Source organism: Electrophorus electricus, chromosome 4, assembly GCF_041902795.1.
Source record: "Electrophorus electricus isolate QZ-2024a chromosome 4, ASM4190279v1, whole genome shotgun sequence".
Lineage (NCBI taxonomy): Eukaryota > Metazoa > Chordata > Actinopteri > Gymnotiformes > Gymnotidae > Electrophorus > Electrophorus electricus.
The window spans coordinates 22960001-22987500 of record NC_137500.1 but is presented as its reverse complement, the minus strand read 5'-3'; the positions used below and the strand labels follow the sequence as shown (position 1 = coordinate 22987500).

The window sequence follows — 27500 nt, the reverse complement described above, 5'->3', positions numbered from 1 at the left end:
GTCGCAGACGAGCTGTACCGGGTGCGTGTGGGCTGTGCAGGACCTGGGCTCTGTAAGGATCCGAGATGCGTGATCTGCAGTGTCCATGGAGGGCTGGTTCATGTGGCTCAGGGAAGCGAGCTTCACGGCAGAAGGGTGTGATGCTGCGCTGGTGAAGAAAGGCCTTGTCCAGGCTAGTGGAGAATTACTGGACGGCAGACGGTGTTAGCGACACGGTTTTCTCTACCTGAGGCTCTGCTTTCGTGATTTAGTGCTACACGAGTTATGTAGACCAGCCCAGCAGCTTGGCGTGCGCGTGTGTGCGTGCATTTTCAAACATGTCTTTTTGTGTGTGTCACTTCCTGTGTGCATGTAGATGGTGTGAGTAAAAATAGCTTTGGTGCATGGTGTGTTTTCTGAGATGAAAGGAACTGCTGGATAAGTGCAAACCAAAGTGGAATTGAGGGATCAAAGACAAAGTCTTGATTCAGTTCACAAGGTTTCTGATTCAGCTGGATTCTATGTTGACTCAATTTAGGTATCAGATGTTAATTGCACTGCCAGTATCACTTATGATGGATTCAGTAAGTATTCAATCCCCTCGTTGCACGCTGTGTGTTGCAGATTTGATTTTGAATGGATGTAATTGCCATTTTTACTCAGCAATCTACACTTAATCACCCATAATGTAATTAAGTGTAGATTGATTAAAAAATTAATCAAAAATCAAAAACTGAAATCTCTTATTCACAAAAATACTCAGACCCTTTTTAAACCCGTTTGGCAGCAAGTACAGCTGCAAGTCTTCTTGGATAATGTTATATGCCTTTTACTCAGCAGTGCCTTCCATCGTGCCACTACGCTACTATAAAGGCCTGATTTGCGGAGTGCTGCAGAGATGATTATCCATCCGGCAGGCTCTCCCATCTCTGCACAGCGCCGCTGAAGCTCTTTTAGAGTGACTGTTCTTTCTTTCCTCCCTGCCCAAGGCCCCCCTTGCCTGGATGCCCAGTGAGGCCAGACAGCCAACTTTAGGAAGGTTCAAGGCTGTCCTCGCTTCCATTTCAGGATTCTCCAGGCCGTTGCGGTCCTGGGCATGCTCCAAGCCTGAGATACAGTTTTATATCCTTTGCCCTGATCGATGCTTTGCAGCAATTTGATCACAGAGATCCACAGACAGTTCCTTGGACTTCATTGCTTGTCCAGACAAGGCAGTGTAAACCGTGGGCCCTTATAGACCCAGGTGTGTTCCTTTCCAAACCGTATCCAATTAATTCCGATTATAACAGATTCCATCTGAGCTCTAGACACATCTCAAGGATGATTAAAGCCAACAGGATGCACCTGACCACTGCTTGGAGTGTCAGCAGTGTACTTTTGCTAATAAGAGATTTCACGTTTTGGTTTTTAATTGATTTTATGAATATCTCTAAGAACGTGTTTGCAGTTCGTCATTATGAATGATGATGATTCATAGATTGGTTTAGATTGGTGAGTGAAAACGGTAATTACATCTATTCAAAATCAAACCCACAACATGCTAAAGTGCGCAACATGGAGGATTACTGACAGTAGTGAGGCCTCCATTTTTGTACAACCGAGGTTTTATAGAAAAGACTAGAATGTGTTCTCTAGCTTGACAGAAAATAAAATGTGTCCTAAGGATAGCTGACACTGACCTCATACAGTTTTATCTTATGTTATAACTACAGAAAGTATAAGACCATTGTTGAAACTTACTGTACTGTACTGTTAACAAGCCAGATAACACTGAAAATTCTATAGTCATACTACCAGATATTAATATTATTGTTGTAGCACTAACAAAAAAAAAAAAAAGCTAATTAAATGAATTACAACATTTCAGGTACATTGCTGTTACTTTATAAAGCGTATTTGTAGGGATACCCAAAGATGATCTCAGTCGATCATGTACTGAACATTAAAACAGCACAGTAATACAAGGTAGACACCACTAACATGGAGAGGTCAGAGGTGGATTAGGATGGAGGAAGGTTGCAGGTTAGAGAAGGAAAGCCTTTTAAGACTGGATTTGAAAGTGAAAGCATCATGTTGTCATACTTCTGAGGAGACCGATGTCCAGAGGTGTTTTTATTTTTTTTTTTAAAGTAAGTGATGGGTGGAGCTGTGAAGGAATGTTGAGGAGGCTAGCCCAAGACCACCTAGGAGTGATGATAGTTGTGTAAAGAAGATGTTGATGGTTCAAGCCCCACCACTGCCAAGTTGCCACTGTTGGGCCCCTGAACATGGCCCTTAACCATCAATTGCCCAAGTTGTACTCAGTCATAATTGTAAGTTTGTTTGGATAAAAGTGTCAGCTAAATGCCATAAATGTAAATGTATGGGATTTTGAACTGTTTACAGTGCTCTGCGTGTGTTTCAATGAGGCACTGTGCGAATAGAGGTATTTCAGATATTTGTTCGAAAACCATTGAAGGAGCTTTATTAATTTATTAGATACAAAACATGTTTTGAAAAAGGAAAGTAAATGGAACCGTATGTTCAGCAGAAAGACTACAGGCCACCTCCAGTGGGAAAAAAAACAGCAATGTAATGTAAAAACCAGGAACAAATGTGAACTCGCATCAGACACAGATGCCAGTGTGGCCCTACCACACTACAGATCAGATTCTGCCACACTACAGAGCCGATTCTATCCCACTACTGATCAGATTCTACCCCACTGCACATCAGATTTTACCACACTACTGATCAGATTCTACCACACTACAGCTTGTTCTGGTATAAATACGCACTCAGCCTATGGGAATTGTTTATAGTAGATCTAGCTAGAACATGTCGCTATAAAACCAAAGGTTGCAGTAGATTTATACGTTCTTACTTCATTATAACAGCACGTTTTCTGAGAACGGGAGGTGTGTTAATGATGAAATCGCTCTAGTGGGACTGAGGCTCATTTTCGTTGGTAGCATTTGCCAGACACTTTTATCCAGAGCTACTTACTGAAGTGTTTAGTTGCCTGTTTGCACATCATTCGTTCACGGTGCTAGCATGGAGTTATTAAAGGCGCTGTTGGATTATCAAGGCCTGGACCTGGTAAACAAAGTACATGTGTAGAGAGTGAAAGTGCTATTTGTTTAGGCAATGTTGTGTTTTCTGTGCTCCAGTCTCTGTGCTGGTGCTGTGGTGTCAGATGAGACAATCACACTATGTTCGCTGTGCGATTATTTATGCTGCGGTCGTTCTGAGTGTGTCAAGCCAATGGGAAGCACCGCCCTTTAGAGACGGTTGTGAGGGGTTCACGGGCGGATGACGCTGGCGTGCGTCATTAGAAGGGCTTCTTGTCTGCGTACCTGTGAGACGACAGAGACGAGAAGAGAAGGGCAGAGAGAGAGGTGGAGCAGGGGTGGGGAGGTGGACATTCTGTTTAGAAGTCTCGGTGAGCAAAGGGCAGTGCACGCACACGCACTGTACTGCACTGTACTGCGCGCACATTGTACTGTATTATAAATAATGGCAACATGTAAGTCTGAGTTAACCTTTGATTTAAAAAAAAAAATACCTTGGTGGACCAATTAAATGTGCTCTCAGCATCAGAATATTCATGTGTTCTCATCATCATAGGCGCATTCAGACCTTTCACATGCAGAAATGTGCCCCCGTGTGTACACACACTGGCAAGCTTCATGTGTTATTCATTTTTTTCCAGAGTCAATTACTTATCATAATCTAAACCTCATCAGTCTTTCTATGCAGGCACATGTACACACACACCCTCTTTTTCTCTCTGTCTCTCACACACAAACACAAACACACACACACACACACACACACACACACACCCTATTGATGGATCAGCACACTCCTGACGCTAATAGCCACAGCAACACCAGATCATTTATGGTGGGGTGGGCGGGCAGTGGGTGTGTGCTATTTTTAGCCCACAGCAGCTGAAGTGATGCTTCACAGACACAGACGCAGAGCCTGATCAAGCACATTCACAACGGAGAGATGGAGGGAGGGAGGGAGAGAAAGAAGGGGGGAAAGGGGAGCAAGAGAGAAGAAAAGAGTGAGAAAGTGGGTGTGAGAGAATGAGATTACTAAAGATTTATTGATCTATAGAGTTTAGAACTATCAAAATACAATTACTCAAAGAAATAAAGATCTCACCATTAGGGAAAGAGGAAACCACACCTAAACAAAATGTGTGGAAAAGGTAAAACAGGGTGAAAGAAGGGGAGAGAGAGGGAGGGAGGGAGAGAGAGAGAGAGAGAACAGGGAGGATGCATGAGGGAGATGGGGAGGAGCCTCAGAGAATGAAAGATGACGGGAGGAAGATATGACATATAAGGAAGAGGGACAAAAACAGAGAGATAACAGAGAGAACTATGGGTAGTGAAAGGAAGCGCACAAGAGGAAGTGTGCCAGATTGAACGAAGAATAGATATGAGAAAGAAAAGGAGGCAAGTGCCCCTTGCTGAGTATAATAGTTATGGACCCAGTTATAATAGTTATGGACCCAGTTATAATAGTTATGGACCCAGTTATAATAGTTATGGACCCGGTTATAATAGTTATGGACCCGGTTATAATAGTTATGGACCCAGTTATAATAGTTATGGACCCAGTTATAATAGTTATGGACCCGGTTATAATAGTTATGGACCCAGTTATAATAGTTATGGACCCGGTTATAATAGTTATGGACCCGGTTATAATAGTTATGGACCCAGTTATAATAGTTATGGACCCGGTTATAATAGTTATGGACCCGGTTATAATAGTTATGGACCCGGTTATAATAGTTATGGACCCAGTTATAATAGTTATGGACCCGGTTATAATAGTTATGGACCCGGTTATAATAGTTATGGACCCAGTTATAATAGTTATGGACCCGGTTATAATAGTTATGGACCCGGTTATAATAGTTATGGACCCAGTTATAATAGTTATGGACCCAGTTATAATAGTTATGGACCCAGTTATAATAGTTATGGACCCGGTTATAATAGTTATGGACCCGGTTATAATAGTTATGGACCCGGTTATAATAGTTATGGACCCGGTTATAATAGTTATGGACCCGGTTATAATAGTTATGGACCCAGTTATAATAGTTATGGACCCGGTTATAATAGTTATGGACCCGGTTATAATAGTTATGGACCCAGTTATAATAGTTATGGACCCAGTTATAATAGTTATGGACCCAGGCACTCAGGTGCTGAGTATAATAGTTATGGACCCAGTTATAATAGTTATGGACCCAGGCACTCAGGTGCTGAGTATAATAGTTATGGACCCAGGCACTCAGGTGCTGAGTATAATAGTTATGGACCCAGGCACTCAGGTGCTGAGTATAATAGTTATGGACCCAGGCACTCAGGTGCTGAGTATAATAGTTATGGACCCAGGCACTCAGGTGCTGAGTATAATAGTTATGGACCCAGGCACTCAGGTGCTGAGTATAATAGTTATGGACCCAGGCACTCAGGTGCTGAGTATAATAGTTATGGACCCAGTTATAATAGTTATGGACCCAGGCACTCAGGTGCTGAGTATAATAGTTATGGACCCAGGCACTCAGGTGCTGAGTATAATAGTTATGGACCCAGGCACTCAGGTGCTGAGTATAATAGTTATGGACCCAGGCACTCAGGTGCTGAGTATAATAGTTATGGACCCAGGCACTCAGGTGCTGAGTATAATAGTTATGGACCCAGGCACTCAGGTGCTGAGTATAATAGTTATGGACCCAGGCACTCAGGTGCTGAGTATAATAGTTATGGACCCAGGCACTCAGGTGCTGAGTATAATAGTTATGGACCCAGTTATAATAGTTATGGACCCAGTTATAATAGTTATGGACCCAGGCACTCAGGTGCTGAGTATAATAGTTATGGACCCAGGCACTCAGGTGCTGAGTATAATAGTTATGGACCCAGGCACTCAGGTGCTGAGTATAATAGTTATGGACCCAGTTATAATAGTTATGGACCCAGTTATAATAGTTATGGACCCAGGCACTCAGGTGCTGAGTATAATAGTTATGGACCCAGTTATAATAGTTATGGACCCAGTTATAATAGTTATGGACCCAGGCACTCAGGTGCTGAGTATAATAGTTATGGACCCAGGCACTCAGGTGCTGAGTATAATAGTTATGGACCCAGGCACTCAGGTGCTGAGTATAATAGTTATGGACCCAGGCACTCAGGTGCTGAGTATAATAGTTATGGACCCAGGCACTCAGGTGCTGAGTATAATAGTTATGGACCCAGGCACTCAGGTGCTGAGTATAATAGTTATGGACCCAGTTATAATAGTTATGGACCCAGTTATAATAGTTATGGACCCAGGCACTCAGGTGCTGAGTATAATAGTTATGGACCCAGGCACTCAGGTGCTGAGTATAATAGTTATGGACCCAGGCACTCAGGTGCTGAGTATAATAGTTATGGACCCAGTTATAATAGTTATGGACCCAGTTATAATAGTTATGGACCCAGGCACTCAGGTGCTGAGTATAATAGTTATGGACCCAGGCACTCAGGTGCTGAGTATAATAGTTATGGACCCAGGCACTCAGGTGCTGAGTATAATAGTTATGGACCCAGGCACTCAGGTGCTGAGTATAATAGTTATGGACCCAGGCACTCAGGTGCTGAGTATAATAGTTATGGACCCAGTTATAATAGTTATGGACCCAGTTATAATAGTTATGGACCCAGGCACTCAGGTGCTGAGTATAATAGTTATGGACCCAGGCACTCAGGTGCTGAGTATAATAGTTATGGACCCAGGCACTCAGGTGCTGAGTATAATAGTTATGGACCCAGTTATAATAGTTATGGACCCAGTTATAATAGTTATGGACCCAGGCACTCAGGTGCTGAGTATAATAGTTATGGCACGTTAATGTTAAGAGCACACAACTCTGTTTGCAGCACTTTCCTGTTTCAGCAGCTCCCTTGTAATTTAAACAATTTTTCTCACCCCTCTCTCTCTCTCTCTCTCTCTCTCTCTCTCTCTCTCTCTCTCTCTCCCCATCCTCTTTCACTCTCCCCATCTCTCTCCTACCTTCTCTCTCTCTCTTCCTCTTATCCTATCTGTGTGTGTGTGTCTCTCTCTCTCTGTCTCTCTCTCTCTCTCTCTCTCTCTCACACACACACACACACACACGTGCATCTCTTTTCCTACGTGGACAGGTGTGTGTTTTTGTTTCGTCTCCAGCAGTGCTTTACTGCAGAGGTCAGCGTGGCAGTAGGAGTCCGGCGCCCATCCGCCTGTTTGCGCTGTTAAACAAGGTTGCAGTGTTGATGCGCACTCTGCTAACACATAATGCATCCAGAGCAGGGCTGACTCAGCAGTGAGCCTTAACACACAATAAGGGCATGTGAATCTCTGAACTGTGTGTGTGTGTGTGTGTGTGTGTGTGTGTGTGTGTGTGTGTGTGTGCACGCCTGTGCATGAGCATACAGTACATGCATGTGTGTATGTATTACTTTAAGGTAGTCAAGGCTGACTGCATGTTGGGTGTATTGGACCAGTGACTTTGGCAGATGTGTGCAGTGATTAATCCCAATATTGTGAGAATAGAAATGTGGTTTTAATGGTTGAGCGAGATATTTGTACTCATGATTTCTTACTGAATTTAAAAACTTTTTTTTTTTTTTAAAGTAAACGTGGATGTTGTTTTAGGAACTTTTTACACAGCATTTTAGCTAGACAGATGTTGACTGACCAAGGAAGGAAATGTTTCCGATGTGAAGGGTAGATCCTTAGTGAATTAATGATTGATTGGTCGGCTGCTGTTGATTGGTCGGCTGCTGTCCTGTCTGTTGTTGCAGGACGTGAGCGCGTGTGTTGTGTGACACGTGTGTATGATGTAAGTTTGTTTATGGATTTTTATTTATTTATTTTTTTGGTTGATTGGAGAGATTTGGGTGCGAGCTCAGAAGGTAAGCATGAGGTTTTGCCTGTGATGGCAAATGGGAGGGAGAGATTGAGAACCAGGTTTACAGTGCAGCTTCATGTCTTCGTTCCACCTTTCACCCCCTTACTGAGCTGAACCTGTAAAGAAGGCAAAAAGTTCCCAGCTATCGCACACACTTTACACCAACTCCATTGTGTCCATAGATGTTGGCTTATTCAGTGTAGGGGAGACTTTAATAAAGCAATAGCTGACTGGCTCGGCATGTCATTTATGAATGGTGAGGGGCATATATTAGCATTTGTTTGTTATTAATAACCTGTCCGAGTAATCGGACTCACACACACACACACACACACACACACACACACACACACACACACACACACACAGTCATGCTCGGTGTCTCTGGCAGTGTGCCAACACCATAACTGCAGTACTCTGTTCACCTTTATTGTATGCCTAATTCATTTTACCGTAATGAGAGAGCTGTGAAGCGCGTGCGCGCACACACACACACACACATCACCTCAGTCTCGGTAATCTTGTCACCCAGTAGAATTTCTTATACCATATCTTACTGTTGCGATCAGTGCCGACTTGCGCGTGTTCACGGACGGCCGTGTTGCGATCAGTGCCGACTCGCGCGTGTTCACGGATGGTGGCACACCTCCCCTCAGTCTCTCTCTCTCTCTCTCTCTCTCTCTCCCTTCCTATTTCTCCATCTTTATCTTCTTTCTTACATTCAGATACACACACCGTCATACACACCCCTCTCTCTCTCTCTCTCTCTCTCGCTCTCTCTCGCTCTCTCTCTCTCTCTGTCTCTCTCTCTCACACACACACACACATACACACACACACACACCTTTCAGCCTACTAAAAGTATTATTTTCCCCCTCACTGCCTCTGTGGTGTAGACCTTTTGGCATTCAGTGAAGCGTGAAACCATGGGACTGACTGTGTGTGTGTGTGTGTTTGTGTGTGTGTGTGTGTCTCTCTCTCTCTCTCTCTCTCTCTCTCTCTCTCTCTCTCTCTCCAGGAAGTGCTTACACTGTAGTCAGAACTAGAGAATAACTGCAATACATCATCACACAGATGAGGTGCCAGGACCAAAACTACACACACAGACACACACACGCACACGCACGCACACACTAATCCACAAATATTTCCCTCCCCACTGTTCCTGGTCATCCTGGTGGGCTCCCAGGCTAAAAACAATGCCCCTGTTCTCTCTCTTCCCCCTCACCACTCCTTCTCTCTCTCTTTTTCTTTTTGTCTTGTGGCTAAATTACTTTCTGTTTATATAGATTAAACTGTTTCTACTCCAGGAGGTTTTGAGTTTTGTTCCTTTTTTATATTGTCCTACTGTTTGTTTGCTTAATATTGGCTGTATTCTGAACATGTTGTGTTAAAGTGCTCATTACAAAGAAATAAATCTCTCTCTCTACCTTTTGCTGCTGTATTTTATGGTAACTAGTGGTATATTTGTATTTCCAGTGTAAAAGGTTTAGAATATTAAAGTAAAATAACTTTGAGAGAAATGTTTTATACTCTGCAGTCAATATTGTAGAGATATTGTACATTAAAAGTATGAGCTTTTGTTCTCTGTGTCCCATTACCTCCTTCTCTCTCTCTCTCTCTCTCTCTTTCTCTCTCTCTCTCTCTCTCTCTCTCTCTCTCTCTCTCTACCTCCCTGTTTGTCTTTCACTGTCTGTCTCTTTCTCTCTCTGTCTCTCTTTCTCTCCGTTTGTCCCTGTGTCTCTCTCTCGCTCCACCTCACCCTCATTCTGTAGCTGTGTTTCGCTGCTCTTCTTGGCTCATCTCCTGCTGCTCACTCTATTGTGATTGGACCTCAGCGCTCCGGCTGCTCGCTCTATCGCCTCTGTGATTGGACCTCAGCGCTCCGGCTGCTCGCTCTATCGCCTCTGTGATTGGACATCAGCGCTCCGGCTGCTTCGCTCTATCGCCTCTGTGATTGGACCTCAGCGCTCTGGCTGCTCACTCTATCGCCTCTGTGATTGGACCTCAGTGCTCTGGCTGCTCACTCTATCGCCTCTGTGATTGGACCTCAGCGCTCTGGCTGCCTTGCACTGCCCAGCTTTCCTGTTTCCATTATCTGATTAGCATTGGCACATGTGTGTGCCGCTAATGTTGAGCTTCCAACACTTACCTTTCCACATAAATCACTTCTGACTGCCCAGACTATGTCTCTGAGCTTCATTAATATCGTATCCCATCACAGACGGCTCTGCTCGTGGACGCAGCTGCTCAGGCCGTCAGGGTACTGAGTTTGTTGCTGATTAGCTCCCTAACGCGAGGCGAGTTTCCTCATAGGTGCCTAAATCTCATTCTTTCTCAAATAAGGATTCGTTATTTATCAGCTGTATCTCATAATGAATGACATTGAGTGTGTTCCAGTCCGGTCCTAGCCAGCCAGCCAGAGTTCCTTGCTGTCCTTTTGCTTCGAGCGAAAGCGCTTCCTGAGTTTCAGGTGTGTTCGAGCGTTCTCCACACAGCTGTCTGTCACAGATGGATACTCGTTTGCTTTAGGACTCCACACCAGATGGTTAAAGCACCCCAAAAAACATCCCATTCACTTTAATGGTGGAAATTGTGGTTTTATCGTGGGATTAGAGCGTGATTTCCTGCAGAAACAATCATAATCATAATGGAAACATATTTGGTCATCATAATGGAAATGTGTTAAATTATAATGTTCTAATGAAAGCCTAAATGAATCGGAGTGATGCTGTCCAATACTAAACCGTGCAGTGCCGAATGCTTGGGGTCTTATTTAGAAGCCCCTCCTTATGTTGTCAGGGCTGAGGGTTATGAAGATGATAATTCCCCAGGGATTAATAAGATTGCCTCACTCCCTGTGTGTTACACTTTTTCCTCTTGCGTTGCTGTTGGCATGGCCTCTAAAGGAGGCTTGGGCCGAAGTATCTAGTCCAGGAGCTTCCGTGTATGTCACCGCTGCACTGGGGCTGCCTGTCCACTCACTGGGGCTGCCTGTCCACTCACTGGGGCTGCCTGTCCACTCATGCACGCCTGCACTGTTTGCAGTCTCCCCCCCTAATAGTCCCATTTTTTAACTCGTGCTGCGTTCGCGTTATAAGCCACATTGTTCGATTCAAATTTTTTTGCTCTGATCAGATTTGAATGCGTCTGATCTTTGTGGAATGACATATTGAATGATATAATGTATGGTGTTTTGCTCTGAAGGACGGCTAACAGTTCATCAGCTGTACATGTTCAAGTGGGTAAGGCCGTGTAGCTTTTCGCTTTTACTGTTTCCACCGTTGTTTTGATGACTACGGCGCGAATCAGGCGTGCACAGGCAAAAAGTCGCATGATATCTAATCTGACAGCTCTCATTCAAGACTCATGGCCACGAATTGCATACGAATCCAAACTAGGACCACATACGCAAGTGATTCAATTCTGGTTTGACAAGACTTGTATGTCCACACAGCCCTGAAAACAATCTTGATTTGTGTCCCACTAAGGAAAAAACTCAGATCTGACTCACTTCTGGTTTGTACTGTGAACGTAGCCCTGGTGTACCTGTGTATGCTCATGTGTGTGCAGTGGGTTATTACTACTCGCAGATGAATTCATGGTGCAGGGTGAGACCACTGAGGGACAGGAGAGTACTTTCAGATAGAGACTAAATGATGATGATGATGATGAAGAAGGTCTGGACACAAATGTGAGCAGTGCTCTCCTGGGCTGACACGTTGCAGCCGTCTGCGTTGCTATGGAAACCGCCGCACCTTCGACACAGCCAGATTGTTTTTGTTTTTTTGTTTTTTTAAATTTAGAAAGGCTGCGTGCGTGCGTGCGTGCAGTGTTGGCACACATACCTAGTGTGATTTGCTGTCTGACATTACATTAACTGATCAGAAACCCTTAATCATCTCCCACAGATACATACATAGACTTTGAGCTTAATGATTAGTAAGCTGTGTGTGTGTTTTGAATTATAGTCTTTTGTTGTCAGTCTCTTTGAACTGAATTGAGTTTCTCATTTCTGTTTCCTCTTGGTTTCAATGGTCAAACTGTTTCTGTTTACTCTCTCTCTCTCTCTCTCTCTCTCGCTCGCTCTCGACTCACTTCGGCTCAGTTCTGTAAGCTTTATTGGGAAGACCATATTCATTTACACTTTTGCCAAAGCAGTCTTAAAACATGAATAAACCCTTGCAAGATTCAGGAAACTAAGAACTACTACATTCTAATACAAATTAACATGAAAACACCTGTAATAATGTGAAAAAAAAGGTCGTCCAGACAAAGTCAAGATGGGGAAAAAAAAAAAGAAACCAAACCAAATAATTTACAAATAAATGGTAATTAAAAGAAGTGGTGGAAGAAATATTAAATATTTAAAACATATGTAAATGTGTTTTCAAACAGGCTATTACAGTCTTGTGTATAAATGTGCCCATGTGTGTGTTACTGTAAAGCCACAGTGCTGCTTGCTCCTTTCTCCTGTTGGCATAGGCAGTTTGTCAGTATTAGACCACAGGTCCCCACACCTCACTACCATATAGCAAAGTTGATTCTAAAACTGACTGAAATGATTTGAGCCAAATCTGAATTGGTATTTGAATGTGAATTTCATGTTTAACTGTATTGATTGCCCTGTGTGCTTTCTCCTCTCAGTTGACTGCTGGATTGGAGTTTTCAGTCAAAATAATCTTGAATCCTATTTAATTGTAATCTGTACGGATTTCTAATGTTTGTGACCATACTGTGAAGTATAATGCGTTTCCTGCTCATATTTTGGGAATATGATGTTTTTCAAGTTCACTGTCAGGGTCCAGGTCTGACAGTACTGCTCCAGCAAGTCCAGGGTCCAGGTCTGACAGTACTGCTCCAGCAAGTCCAGGGTCCAGGTCTGACATACTGCTCCAGCAGGTCTGGACTCTGCTGTAGCCCCTGCTGTGTGGGGGCAGCAGAACAAGGTCATCTGTGTAGAGCAGAAATTTGATTTCTGAGTTGTGTAGATTGAGGCTAGGTGCTGCAGAGTGTTCTGAAATGGTAGCCAATTCATTTACATAAACGTTGACTAATGTAGGACTTAAGAAACAGCTTTGTCTCGCTCCTGAGAAAAGAACACAGGCCTTTTGTTGGCAATATTTATACTTCCCCTTATTTTTTATGTACATCGATTTAATTATGTATCTCACTTTTACTCTCCATCTTTTCTTCAATCACACACACAGTATTAGTAATATCATGACAGGCAGTTGTAGCTCAGTGCTTAAGGTACTTGACTTGTAATCGGAAGGTTGCTGGTTCAAGCCCCGCCACTGTTGGGCCCCTGAACATGGCCCTTAACCCTCAATTGCTCAAGTTGTACTCAGTCATAATTGTAAGTCGCTTTGGATAAAAACGTCAGCTAAATGCCATAAATGTAGATATATTAGTGTTAGATGCATTAGTCCTTCTGGAGCATAACACTCAAAAATCATCATGGTGGTTTTACTGTGAGGTATTTCCATTGTGCTGTGTTTTAATGTAGCGACATAATACCATGCATGCACATTAACCAAACCCTGTAACCTGTAAGATCAGTGGCGTTGGCAGCTATGAGGATTTATTACGTGGTAATTGGGTTGTTCTCACCAGGTTGTGAGGTGTGTGGAATTAGGAGAAAGCGTCAGATCTGCAGTGCTGATTGGCCAGAGCTGGAGACTGACCCTTTAGCATGAATAACACCGGTGATGGGGTTTAAGAGTCTGTGCTTGCTGATATTCTGTGTTTCGTGCATATATATATATATATATATATAGGGGGGGGGGGGGGGGGGGCTAATGGTAGTTTGGTGTTGCAGGTGGCAGGTTGGATTGTGTGATGAGTGACCGATGGAAGCATCTGTTTGGAGCCAACAGAGTGGATCACACACACACACACACACACACACACACACACACACACACACACACACACACACACACACACACACACACAGCCATCATAGTCATGTGTTTCCTTTTCCTGTGCATTGTGAGTTGTATGCACAGGGCATTTGACCCTTCACACGTATACACTCTTATAGAGCCATCAACCTGCTGCCACGGTCAGTCACTTTGTTCTGGGATGAGTGGCCATCTGGAGTAGCATCCCCTGAACTGCTGGGGGGGGGGGGGGGGGCAGTAGGGTCATTAAGGTCCTCATCACTATGGAGATGAGCTTGTAATACAGCACGAATCATGTGAGGCCAGTGGAGCTAAACTCAACCAGATGATAACGGTCTTTTTCAGTAAACACTACTCTGAACACTCTCTCTCTCTCTCTCTCTCTCTCTCGCTCTCTCTCGCTCTCTCTCTCTCTCTTGCATGTATCATTCCTAGATTGAGTTTTGTCTTTGCGTTCATGCTGCCCTTGGGCCTGGTTTGCAGTGTAGGACACCAGCATTGTTTGCTTTGTGTGGCAGTAGATCAGAAAGCTCTCAAACAAAGGTCTCCCAGGCTCTGCACAACTCGCCACACAGTTTAACTCTACACAACTCTGTTTAACTATACTGTACACACCTGTTTAACTCTACACTACTATACTTTATGCAGCCCAATTTAACTATACTCTGCACACACCTGTTTAACTATAATGTGCACAACTCTGTTTAACTATATACGCCTCGGTTTAACTCTACACACCTCGGTTTAACTCTCCTCTACATACCTCTTACTTTGCACTACTCTGCTATACTGTACTCTGTGTAGCCCAGTTTAACTCTCCTCTACATAACTCTTACTCTGCACTACTCTGCTATACTGTACTCTCTGCAGCCCAGTTTAACTCTCCTCTACGTAACTCTTACTCTACACTTCTCTGCTATACTGTACTCTGTGCAGCCCAGTTTAACTCTCCTCGACATAACTCTTACTCTACATTACTCTGCTATACTGTACTCTGCAGCCCAGTTTAACTCTCCTCTACATAACTCTTACTCTATACTACTCTGCTATACTGTACTCTGTGCAGCCCAGTTTAACTCTCCTCTACGTAACTCTTACTCTACACTACTCTGCTATACTGTACTCTGTGCAGCCCAGTTTAACTCTCCTCTACGTAACTCTTACTCTACACTACTCTGCTATACTGTACTCTATGCAGCCCAGTTTAACTCTCCTCTACGTAACTCTTACTCTACACTACTCTGCTATACTGTACTCTATGCAGCCCAGTTTAACTCTCCTCTACATAACTCTTACTCTACACTACTCTGCTATACTGTACTCTGTGCAGCCCAGTTTAACTCTCCTCTACATAACTCTTACTCTACACTACTCTGCTATACTGTACTCTGTGCAGCCCAGTTTAACTCTCCTCTACATAACTCTTACTCTACACTACTCTGCTATACTGTACTCTGTGCAGCCCAGTTTAACTCTCCTCTACGTAACTCTTACTCTACACTACTCTGCTATACTGTACTCTGTGCAGCCCAGTTTAACTCTCCTCTACGTAACTCTTACTCTACACTACTCTGCTATACTGTACTCTGTGCAGCCCAGTTTAACTCTCCTCTACGTAACTCTTACTCTGCACTACTCTGCTATACTGTACTCTCTGCAGCCCAGTTTAACTCTCCTCTACATAACTCTTAATCTACACTGCTCTGCTATACTGTACTCTGTGCAGCCCAGTTTAACTCTCCTCTACGTAACTCTTACTCTGCACTACTCTGCTATACTGTACTCTATGCAGCCCAGTTTAACTCTCCTCTACATAACTCTTAATCTACACTACTCTGCTATACTGTACGCTCTGCAGCCCAGTTTAACTCTCCTCTACATAACTCTTACTCTACACTACTCTGCTATACTGTACTCTCTGCAGCCCAGTTTAACTCTCCTCTACGTAACTCTTAGTCTACACTACTCTGCTATACTGTACTCTGTGCAGCCCAGTTTAACTCTCCTCTACGTAACTCTTACTCTACACTACTCTGCTATACTGTACTCTGTGCAGCCCAGTTTAACTCTCCTCTACATAACTCTTACTCTACACTACTCTGCTATACTGTACTCTGTGCAGCCCAGTTTAACTCTCCTCTACGTAACTCTTACTCTGCACTACTCTGCTATACTGTACTCTATGCAGCCCAGTTTAACTCTCCTCTACATAACTCTTAATCTACACTACTCTGCTATACTGTACGCTCTGCAGCCCAGTTTAACTCTCCTCTACATAACTCTTACTCTACACTACTCTGCTATACTGTACTCTCTGCAGCCCAGTTTAACTCTCCTCTACGTAACTCTTAGTCTACACTACTCTGCTATACTGTACTCTCTGCAGCCCAGTTTAACTCTCCTCTACGTAACTCTTACTCTACACTACTCTGCTATACTGTACTCTGTGCAGCCCAGTTTAACTCTCCTCTACGTAACTCTTACTCTACACTACTCTGCTATACTGTACTCTGTGCAGCCCAGTTTAACTCTCCTCTACGTAACTCTTACTCTGCACTACTCTGCTATACTGTACTCTCTGCAGCCCAGTTTAACTCTCCTCTACATAACTCTTACTCTACACTACTCTGCTATACTGTACTCTGTGCAGCCCAGTTTAACTCTCCTCTACGTAACTCTTACTCTACACTACTCTGCTATACTGTACTCTGTGCAGCCCAGTTTAACTCTCCTCTACGTAACTCTTACTCTACACTACTCTGCTATACTGTACTCTGTGCAGCCCAGTTTAACTCTCCTCTACATAACTCTTACTCTACACTACTCTGCTATACTGTACTCTGTGCAGCCCAGTTTAACTCTCCTCTACGTAACTCTTACTCTGCACTACTCTGCTATACTGTACTCTATGCAGCCCAGTTTAACTCTCCTCTACATAACTCTTAATCTACACTACTCTGCTATACTGTACGCTCTGCAGCCCAGTTTAACTCTCCTCTACATAACTCTTACTCTACACTACTCTGCTATACTGTACTCTGTGCAGCCCAGTTTAACTCTCCTCTACGTAACTCTTACTCTACACTACTCTGCTATACTGTACTCTGTGCAGCCCAGTTTAACTCTCCTCTACGTAACTCTTACTCTACACTACTCTGCTATACTGTACTCTATGCAGCCCAGTTTAACTCTCCTCTACGTAACTCTTACTCTACACTACTCTGCTATACTGTACTCTCTGCAGCCCAGTTTAACTCTCCTCTACATAACTCTTATTCTACACTACTCTGCTATACTGTACTCTATGCAGCCCAGTTTAACTCTCCTCTACGTAACTCTTACTCTACACTACTCTGCTATACTGTACTCTCTGCAGCCCAGTTTAACTCTCCTCTACGTAACTCTTACTCTACACTACTCTGCTATACTGTACTCTGTGCAGCCCAGTTTAACTCTCCTCTACGTAACTCTTACTCTACACTACTCTGCTATACTGTACTCTATGCAGCCCAGTTTAACTCTCCTCTACGTAACTCTTACTCTACACTACTCTGCTATACTGTACTCTCTGCAGCCCAGTTTAACTCTCCTCTACGTAACTCTTACTCTACACTACTCTGCTATACTGTACTCTGTGCAGCCCAGTTTAACTCTCCTCTACGTAACTCTTACTCTACACTACTCTGCTATACTGTACTCTATGCAGCCCAGTTTAACTCTCCTCTACGTAACTCTTACTCTGCACTACTCTGCTATACTGTACTCTGTGCAGCCCAGTTTAACTCTCCTCTACGTAACTCTTACTCTACACTACTCTGCTATACTGTACTCTCTGCAGCCCAGTTTATCTACACTCTGTCCTCTCTTGGCACTTCTGTCCTGGTCCATGTTACCCATCTCTGTCAGAGTCCTGAGAACGGTGAGGATAGTAAGAGAAAGTGGGACGGACACAGAGGGGATGCAAAGAGGGATGGGCGGGGGCGCCGGATAACTGTGAAATGGGGCTGTAAAAAACTGGAGATCGAGAAAGAAAAGAGAAAGTGAGCAAAAGAGCAGAACTTAGTAAGAGTGTGAGACAGACAGAGGAGGGTGGCACCTCTGACCAGCATTATAGTAGTGCTGTAGATCTTTGGGTTGTTTTACTCAGTTGGGGACCGTGGTTCACACACACACACAAACCGTGTGCCTTTTAATAATGTTGAGCTGGAACCTGCACACACTATTCCACTATGAGACGATCAGCAGCCTCTAGACTGTGCAGCAAAATGAACACACACACACAGAGTTCATTTATTTAGCATCATTTTTATGTCATGACTACAGTCAGCAATGTGATGGAGGGTATGAGGCTGGACACCATGCTTAAGGGTATCAGAGCTGGGCAGAGGTCATCAGAAGTCCTTGCTGTGTGTGTGAGATGGAGAGAGAGAGAAGGACAGTTTTTCCTGAAATAATACTGCAGTATTCTCAAGTGATGTTTTTTCTGACCTCATACTTGTTAGTGGAAGTGTGTGTGTGTGTGTGTGTGTGTGTGTGTGTGTGTGTGTGTGTGTGTGAGACAGTGTGTAAACGTGTCTACGTCTTAATTGTTGGGGTGTGTTTTTTCTCTCTGGCTGCTCAATCAGTCTCTCTCTCCCTGTGCCATGTTCAAACACACAGCCAGAAGAAAGTGGCGATGATCCCTGTTGTTAGTAGAATCTAAGTCTCCGAGATGAAAACTGCTTCATGCTACTTCATCTCCTGTATCTGACCCTCTCTTCCCACCCGTCTCTCCACTTCTCCTGTCTGTCACCTCTTACGTCCATCACAGGTGCCCTGTGTGTGTGTGTGTGTGTGTGTGTGTGTGTGTGTGTGTGTCTAAGAGTTAATGGCAAAGTTGAGATTCTGCCCTCTAAGAACCCTCCACCTCCTCATTTTCGTTTGCTCTGTCTCTTTCTCTCCTCACTTATCTTGCATCTTTTCTTCTGTGATAAATGAAAGATGAATGTAGTGGGAAGAGGCTTTGATCTCCCTTACGAGGGAGGTTGTGAGGACTTTAGTCAGGTGGGCTGGGGCATATGGCTCTTACACAGCTCATACTGGGGACTCTGCCCTTTCATTAACCACCCCAGATCACAGCAGCAGCACAGATTAAAAAGCTAGTATGTGTGTGGTGTAGTACTGTCGTATGCTGTGTAATTGTGTCGTGTGTGGTAGTGTTGTGTACTTGTGCTGTGGTAGCTTGAGCTGTCTGGATTCTAAAATGACCAACAGTTGGACAATATTTTCAGCTACTGGACTTTAACTGTTAACTGTACACTGGATCTGCTCAATGCATGTAACGGACCAATCTCTCTCTCGCTCCATCCCTCTCCCACTCTGTCTGTCTGTCTGTCTGTCTCTTTCTCTGTCTCTCTCCCCCTCTGTGCAGACTTTGGAGGCAGTGTTGAGCTTTAGATACAGTGGAGGTCCAGGCCGGGTGGATGGTTACTACAGAGAGCTCAGTCTGGGGGTGAGGGTGGATGTGGAGCCCTCTGTGTTCTTCACACGAATCAGCACGTTACCTGCTACCAGGTATGTACACACACACACACACACACACGCGCGCGCACACACACAGTACAAGTAGGCCCATGCACTCAAGTTTATATACAGTGTGCACCCAGGTGGATACACATGGAATAAGCTATGTGCAAATCAACACATGCACACAATCTCTCACGCACATACTCACTCTCGATTCTCTCTCTCTCTCTCGACTGCACCAGCCGGTACTTTTACACACGCGTGTGCACACACACAGCGCCTGAAGTACCCCACAGTAACGCACCACGTTTAAGCACACAGACTCTTCCGCCCATCCTGCCCCAGTCTGCCGTCAGAACGTTGAGCGTCCCCTCGCGCCCACGTTACTGACGGGATGAAGGGACACAAACGGGTCAGCAGCGCTCCAGATGGCCATCAGTGAAGCTTCTCAGCCGTGACCCCTGGCACACATACCCAGAAACTCACCAGAGGAACTCTCAGAACTCCACGGTTACAGTTTTCAGTCAATATTGCGAATGCGCTGGACAACACAAGGAAAAGACGCATAATAATCTTTCTACCGTTCATTTAGAATGGGATCGGACAAGCAGTAGTAACAGATTTGTAGTGGTAAATAATCATATCTGCAGCTGTACCTCACTCTCCCTTTCACCTTATTTTTAATGCCTGATGGATCTCAGTCATTCTGAGGCAGTGGAACATCAGAGCTGGAACACACAGCTGGTGATTTCTTCTGGGGAGCTCTTTTTGCTGGCGTTCCTCTCCAGAGGATTCCTAAAAACATGGTCCCTGTGTTTTTCGGGACACGGTGCTCTTCAGGATGGTCGCGTGCTGCCACTCTCTGCTTTCAGCTCTGGAGGAGAGCCGCCCAGCTACAGTCCTGCGTGCTTCCCCCTGCTGCCTGTTTGGAGCAGCTTGATGCATATCTGCCGCCCCAAACCTGAAGTCGGACCAAACAGCATTTCTGAGGCAGGCGTACCTCGGCGGGTCCTGTATTGTCCACCAGTGCCGCTACCCCGAATGACTCGACCATTCAGAGTACACTCCCTTCTGAAAATGCTTCTGGCTTTCTAGATGTTGAGTCCCACTACCAAAAACAAGAGTTGGGAGATGGCGATAGAACGTTATGCTTAGCAATGTAGTGGAATAAAGATTTAAAAAAATCACCAGTGTAGATGTTCTACTAAAGATTAGATACTTCACATGGCAGTAATGGGTTACATGTCCTTCAGTACTGCCACACCCCTTGCCAAGCCCCACCCCTCGCCAAGCCCCACCCCTCCTGTTTTTCAGTTCATTCCATTCATTGGTTAATTGGGTCCATGTTCATCAGTTGTCACAGCCTCTCCTCTCCTCCATTTTTTTCACCTCTTCTTCTGTCTCCTTCACTTCTAACTCATTTCCTTTCCCGCGTTTAGTACGGCAGGAAGCAAAGTAGGTGTGTTTTGTGCTTCGTATTGAAGGCCATGTATATTTCTTCCTATCTGCAGGGTGGCTCTGAGTCATGTTTAGATGAGTGTGGGGCTTGCCGACGCCCAACTTCCTGTGATTGGCAGCTGCTGCTATTGCTGTCCCAGATGGCTGACTAGAGAGAGGGTGTCAGAGAGGAGAGGGGGGGACTCTCTCTCTCTCTCTCTCTCTCTCTCTGTGTCTGTGTGTGTGTGTGTGTGTGTGTGTGTGTGTGTGTAATTCTGTTTGGTTGTGACCTTGTGTGCTCTTGAGTGCAGTGTCATTATCTCTTCCACGACAGTCTCTCTCCTGCCGTCCACGCTCGCGGGCCTCACTCTTATTGTGTATTCGGCAGAGATCGCCCAGTCCCAGGTGCCCGCTGCCTCTGGTGAATCACGGAGCCGCTGTGAGGGTCTCTCAGTCCCCCATCTGAAAAAGAAAAGAAAGGAGTCAAGAAACTATACCACTATAAAGAGCTTATAATGAGTGACTCTGAAGTGCGGTGCAGTGGAGGATTATGGGGGAATAGGACATGATTGTTATAATGCCCTGATGCTTCTAGTCATACGTTTGGTGGCTAGCCATGTTACCAATGGGAGGAAGGTTTGGAAGCAAGTCACATGACTAGGAATTAATTGTTAAGTCACATTAAAGCTTTACTAGTAAGGTCTGATGTCTAGACACATGACCAGCTGTGGTGAGGGTTGGTGGTTAGTCACATGACCAGCTGTGCGAAGGTTTCATGGCCAGTCACATGACCGGCTGCGGTAAGATCTGGGAGCTGCTCGTATCATGTCGATTGTGCTTCTTGTCACACAATGAAAATAGGAAACTTTTTTTTAAGGTGCGGAAGGACAGATGTATCCTAGTTAACGTTTGAAAATGTAAACGTCAATTGTGTTGAATAGACGTTTCACCAAATTGCTGTGTGGAATAATTTGTAGTTAGGTTCACAGATGAATCTCTCCTTGAGTAGAAGAGAAAATGACGGCAGACAGAGAGAATGTTCCATTACGAGAGAGATGGAGAGAGTGAGTGCGTGAGCAGGGCTCTTGTCACTGGGTGAATGCTGGCTTTTCTCTGGCACTCATTCTAAGTTTCTCTGCTATCTGAAAACTGTCAGCTGTGCTGCGGACAGTTCGTGTCGTCACTAACCACGGGGAGAAGACACACACAGCACACTGATTCTCTTACAGCCTCCACCACCGTCCATGGGTGGAGGAGGGCACCGCCACACCCTGCTGCTCGCCACCCTACAGGGGTGGAGGAGGGCACCGCCACACCCTGCTCACCACCCTACAGGGGTGGAGGAGGGCACCGTCACACCCTGCTCGCCACCCTACAGGGGTGGAGGAGGGCACCGCCACACCCTGCTCACCACCCTACAGGGGTGGAGGAGGGCACCACCACACCCTGCTCACCACCGTCCAGGGGTGGAGGAGGGCACCGCCACACCCTGCTCACCACCGTCCAGGGGAGGAGGAGGGCACCACCACACCCTGCTCGCCACCGTCCAGGGATGGAGGAGGGCGCCGCCACACCCTGCTCACCACCGTCCAGGGGTGGAGGAGGGCACCACCACACCCTGTAGAGAGGGACAGAGGAGAAGAGAGAAGAAGACAGAAAGATTGAAAGAGCGGGGAAATAAACAGGGAAGAGACTGATGCTTTGCAGGAATTGTTTATTTTCATTTTTTTGGCCCAGTCTTCAGATGATCATTTCTAAAGGATTGTTCAGTGTTCAGGTCTTCCTGCGCGTCCCTGCCTGTCTTCCTGTCTGAGCGCACACTCAGCCCTTGGCTCTGAACAATGGTGCAGTGTTGGGGACGATGTAGTGAATTAAACCACCTAGCCAAAAAAAAAAGCACTCGGTTAAAAAAAAACTTGGTTAGATTTAATGGTGCACGCACTGCATGCATGGGGTATGTAGGGGTGTTTGCATGCGTCTGTGTGTGTGGCTCTGCTGTTCAGTCTCTCTCGCTCTCTCAGTTCAATTCAGTAAGCTTTATTGGCATGACCGTATGCGGTAACAGTATTGTCAAAGCAGTAATACAGTAAAACATGAATGGACCTTTGCAATTAAGAATTCTGTTATAATAATGACCTTGAAAAGAACTGTAATTAGCATGACATCATAATTCCGAGGTCGCAGTGAGAGAGGCAGAGAAGTGGGGGAAAAAAGGAAGATAAATAAGGAGGAGAAGAAATAAATGATTAGACACACAAAGCTGTTTATAAACAGGGCAGTATAGCCTGTGTATGTGTGTGATTGGGTTGGCTACTACTGTCCATCATCTGGCAGGCAGATATATATCACCCAGCTAAAGTGCTGCTTTCTCTCTCTCTCTCTCTCTCTCTCTCCCTCTCTCCCTCTCTCCCTCTCTCCCTCCCTCCCTCTCTGTGCAGTACACGTCAGTGCCACTTGCTTCTGGATGTGTTTAACCCCACGGAGCATGAGCTCACTCTCTCAGCCAAGAACCAGGAGCTTGTCCTGCACTCGAGCGAATGCCAGAGGTGTGTATGCGCGCTCACACGTGCGCACAGTAGCTCATAAGAACACAGATGTGCTCTCTCTCTCTCTCTCTCTCTCTCTCTCTCTCTCTCTCTCTCTCTCTCTCTCTCACAAACACCATAACTGCTAAGGAGCAGAATCTTAGGCTGCACTCTCCTGGCTACACGCTACAAGTACCAGGCACACACACACACACACACACGCACACACACAAACGCTTCACTGTTTTGTTAACTGTTTTGCTGATTCACAGTTATCCCAGAATAGCATTATGTGATATTTTTTTCCTTCAGTCCTTTTGTTTAGACGGGTATTTTTATGAACCAATTAACACATCAGCATACGGTTATATTTCTCTACACTGTGGCAAATGTTTTTGTTTTTTTTAAATTAGATTTGTTTTTCCTATAATAATTTCCATGGACTGATACACTCATCAGTTTGCTGTCGCCTTGGCATTTTTGCTTAGCTTATATACTCTGTGTGAGTGTGTATGCGTGCAAACGTGAATATTTGTGCTGTGTGTGAGATGCAGGGGACACACACACACACGCAGTGTGAATGTTCGTGTATGTGAGCAGGCCAGTGCTTCCTACATGTGGTGTCGTGGAGAGGTAGGCCTGCTAAGCCATTCAGAACTCTTGGCTGTTCTCAGCTAGAGGACGAACAGCCATGCCACCCCAGGAGGCCGAGCAGGTACAGACCTGGTGTCCCAGAGCAGAGGGCCAAATGGGCTGAACCTTACACTTATCCAGTGACTTTGCTTACAAATCCAATCCAGCTCACCTCCGCGCACAGCTGCTTGTGATGCTGATGGACTGATTTCACTTCGTATACCAGCACGCCACCCTCATTGGCGGGAACAGGCCAATCAGAGCTCTGGCTGCATGTAAACATGCAGAACCAGCCGATCCATTCAGAACGCACCTCTTGTGAAATAAGAGCATGTTTTGCCTGGTTGCTCGGCTTCCAATGAACACACAAACCCCAGCCCCGGGTACTAATGGAGTTGAAACTATCCCATTACGCTAAGTTCTGTAGCATTCTGTATAGAAGCTCAGAAGAAAAAAAAATACAATTGGACCTATAAAATAATATTTACTTTATATGCAGCTCTTGTTACTTGTAAGTTAACTTCCCTATGTGCCAAGGTAATATTAGTGAGCTAGCATTAACATTAGAGACCTGCCTTCAACAGGAACTCTTCACCAGAGCAGTGGTGCAATATTGTAATCGTGAAGGTTGCTATCTTAAATTTATATCCACCAAATGTTTTTAACCCTGGTAACATTCACGAACCTTCTTTGTGTGTCACAGTAAGTAAAGTTGTGTTTAAGGAGATTAAGGCTTAACAGTGTCTCCCGTATTTTCAGCTGTAGTCAGAATCAGAGCTTTCCTTTCCCATTCAAGGTTGGAATGGAGTGGAACGGCAACGTGTGTGTGTGTGTGTGTGTGTGTGTGTGTGTGTGTGTGTGTGTGTGTGTGCACCCTGCTGTGAGAGTATCGATTGACCAATTTCTCTGTCCACTAATGTTCCAACACCCTGCTGTTACATTCCTTATGTCACCCTTACTGATGATCAGATCTGTCACCTGACTGGGTGTCATGTGCACTAATCTGCATGAGAGCTGATTGATTCGTGTATTTAAGAGTTGTAAATGTGCATACAGGAAGGCTGTTGGTTATGCAAATTACTTACATTTCAGAAGAATGATGACAGTCCTGCCTGACCGTGTGATATGGACTGGTCAGATATCGTGGTGCTGTGCTGTGTATATATTTTAGCTATTATTAGAAATTATTGTTAATTATTTTCCTTTATTTTTAATTTATCTTCTTACTACTTAGGAGGCATATGTGCAGTGAGTAAACAAATGAATAATTACATATTTAGAAAGTAATAGGTTTGGTGCATCACTTAATGAATTTAGATTTGTATGTGCCTGAATGTGTGTACACACGCACAGGTCTGTGTGTGTGTTTCTGTTTTGTGCATGCGCCTCTGTGGGTGGGTGGGTGTGTGTATCTCCTTGTGCATTTGGACTTTTTTCCCTCAGGTTCTAGGTCTGACACATTTATCAGGTTATTCTAGGTCTAACACTTTTTATGCTTCCATGCAAGGGCTTTTTGCAAATAATGTTTATGGCAGTGAAATGCGATTTTTGCCGGTGAAAGGAAAGGAAGCAACATGAGTTAGTAATATTTTACAGATATTGACAAACCATTTGGCCTGAGTAGATAAAAAGACTGTCCATACTAGAAACTGCAGATGGCTTCATTTAGTGGGAATTTTCACAGAAAGAGAAGCCCAAGAGGAGGTTCATGCATAAATATAATACATAAAAATAAACTCACTGAATACAATATTAGTATAAATAAACGGAAAGGGCCATATGTGAAAAATATTCGAATAGCACTTCCTATATAAAAATATTGCTGTAGCTGAATCTCACAGGCCATTTATGTTAGAAAATGGCTCATTTCTGGGCCATTACCACGTTGTTAACTGGAGTGATTAAGTGAAACATAAGAAGTTAACTGGCCAGCAGATCTCTGTATTCTGTGCTGTTTATGTCCTTTCAGGAGAATCTGGAAAATTTGAGAGAAAGGACAAAGATTGTGGGCAATTTGCAATACACATGACAAAGTGATACATTTGTCAAAAGCACTTTTTTATTTGATAAAGGAAGACGTACACCAAAAAATGTTTTGCAGGAAATATTGTATAAATAATCTTTCTTGCAAAAAGTTAATTTAATCGAAACAAGCTGCAAAGTTTAAAAAAAAACCTACTTTCATTTTTTCCTAAGATATCTGTGGATATGTCTATCATGAATCCCCCTCCTCCCCCACAACCACATAAACACACAAGAAAACACTTGTGGTAATCAAAACTGCATATATTGTAGGCAGGAGATTGCAGACTTTTGGTTTCTGTCACGTGTGTAACTGAAGCGTTAGCGTTAAAACAGAATTAATGAAACACATTCAGATGCAGTTTAGCCAGTTGAAAACCTCCTGTTTGGTGCAGCAGCTAGATAATTCAGCAATGATGGAGGCTGAGAGTGCTGTTCTCTGAGAGGTGGGGTTGAGGAGGATGGGGTTGAAGGCTCCTGAAGGTTGAGCATAGCTGATTTAAAAGCTGTTTTAACCTCACTGTTTTTTGCTAAGAAAAACAGAAGCAAATGTTAAGGGTATAGCAGAAGAGGCAGACGGGAGATTAACACCGACTGGTATGGAACAGCGGCCCAGTAAAGTGACTGATGAGGACAGGCAGGGCGTGATGCAGCGTTGCCGTGGTGCAGCAGTTGCGTGGTTGCCAGGCGACCCTCTGCAGTAGCGTGCTGACTGGCTGTGCCAGTAACCGCGGGTCATGGAGAGGAGGGTCTAAAAATAGCACAGTTTCTCTGGCGCCTCAATCGCGAGCACTGGCACGTGAGATAAAAATAAACCCCTCCTCCTCTCTCTTCCTCTAGCTCTCCCCCCTCTCTCCCTCTCCTCCTCTATCGCTGCTTCTCTCTCGTCTCCCTCTATCTCTCCCTATCTTTCCTTCTTTCTTCCACAGTCTCTCTCTCTCTTTGTCTGCTCTTGGTCTCTCCCTCACTCAGTGGCGCATAGACCAGTAGCAAAAGAGCTTTTGAGAGTCTCTCTCTCTCTCTCTCTCTCAAACACACACACACACACACTCCTTCACTCAACTCACTCTCTCTTTTTGTCTATTTCTTATTCTCTCTAGTCAAGTCAGGATGGCTTTATTGGCTTGACAGGGCGAAGTACAATATTGCCAAAACATTGGAAGGCCATTTTCAGATAATTCCTAACAAATTCCAAAGCTGCTTAGAAGCTGCATTAATTAAGTAACATAATAATAAAACAATAATTACACCAAAAGCACAACCACCGCCACAAACAACAGCAATAATAATGAGTAACAGTATGAATGGAAGCTGACTATCCATTAATACATTAACAAGCTATTATAAGCTGTTAATATTTCAATATTTAGCAGAGGCGACCTGTGTGTGTGTGTGGGGGGGTGGGGGATCGTTTCCTTCTCTCTCTCTCTCACTCTCCATCTCTCACTCTCTCTGTCTATCGCATATTTTCTCTGGGTTTTTTTCCCCTCATCCAACATGCACATACACGCATGGTCACATTTGAATTCCACAGTTTTCCATGACGGAGAT

The 27500-nt window shown here is 44.5% G+C and overlaps 1 protein-coding gene across 6 annotated transcripts in view; it reads left to right on the top strand.

Annotated features, from left to right (window-relative positions):
* Positions 1-27500, top strand: part of trappc9 (trafficking protein particle complex subunit 9) — a 202612-nt gene that overhangs the window by 100739 nt on the left and 74373 nt on the right. For all 6 annotated transcript variants that reach the window (XM_035521889.2, XM_081712791.1, XM_035521888.2 and 3 more), the window contains 2 exons: positions 19238-19380; positions 23208-23315. In XM_035521889.2, coding sequence (XP_035377782.1) covers positions 19238-19380; positions 23208-23315 — 251 coding nt within the window. The remainder of the gene's footprint in view (positions 1-19237; positions 19381-23207; positions 23316-27500) is intronic.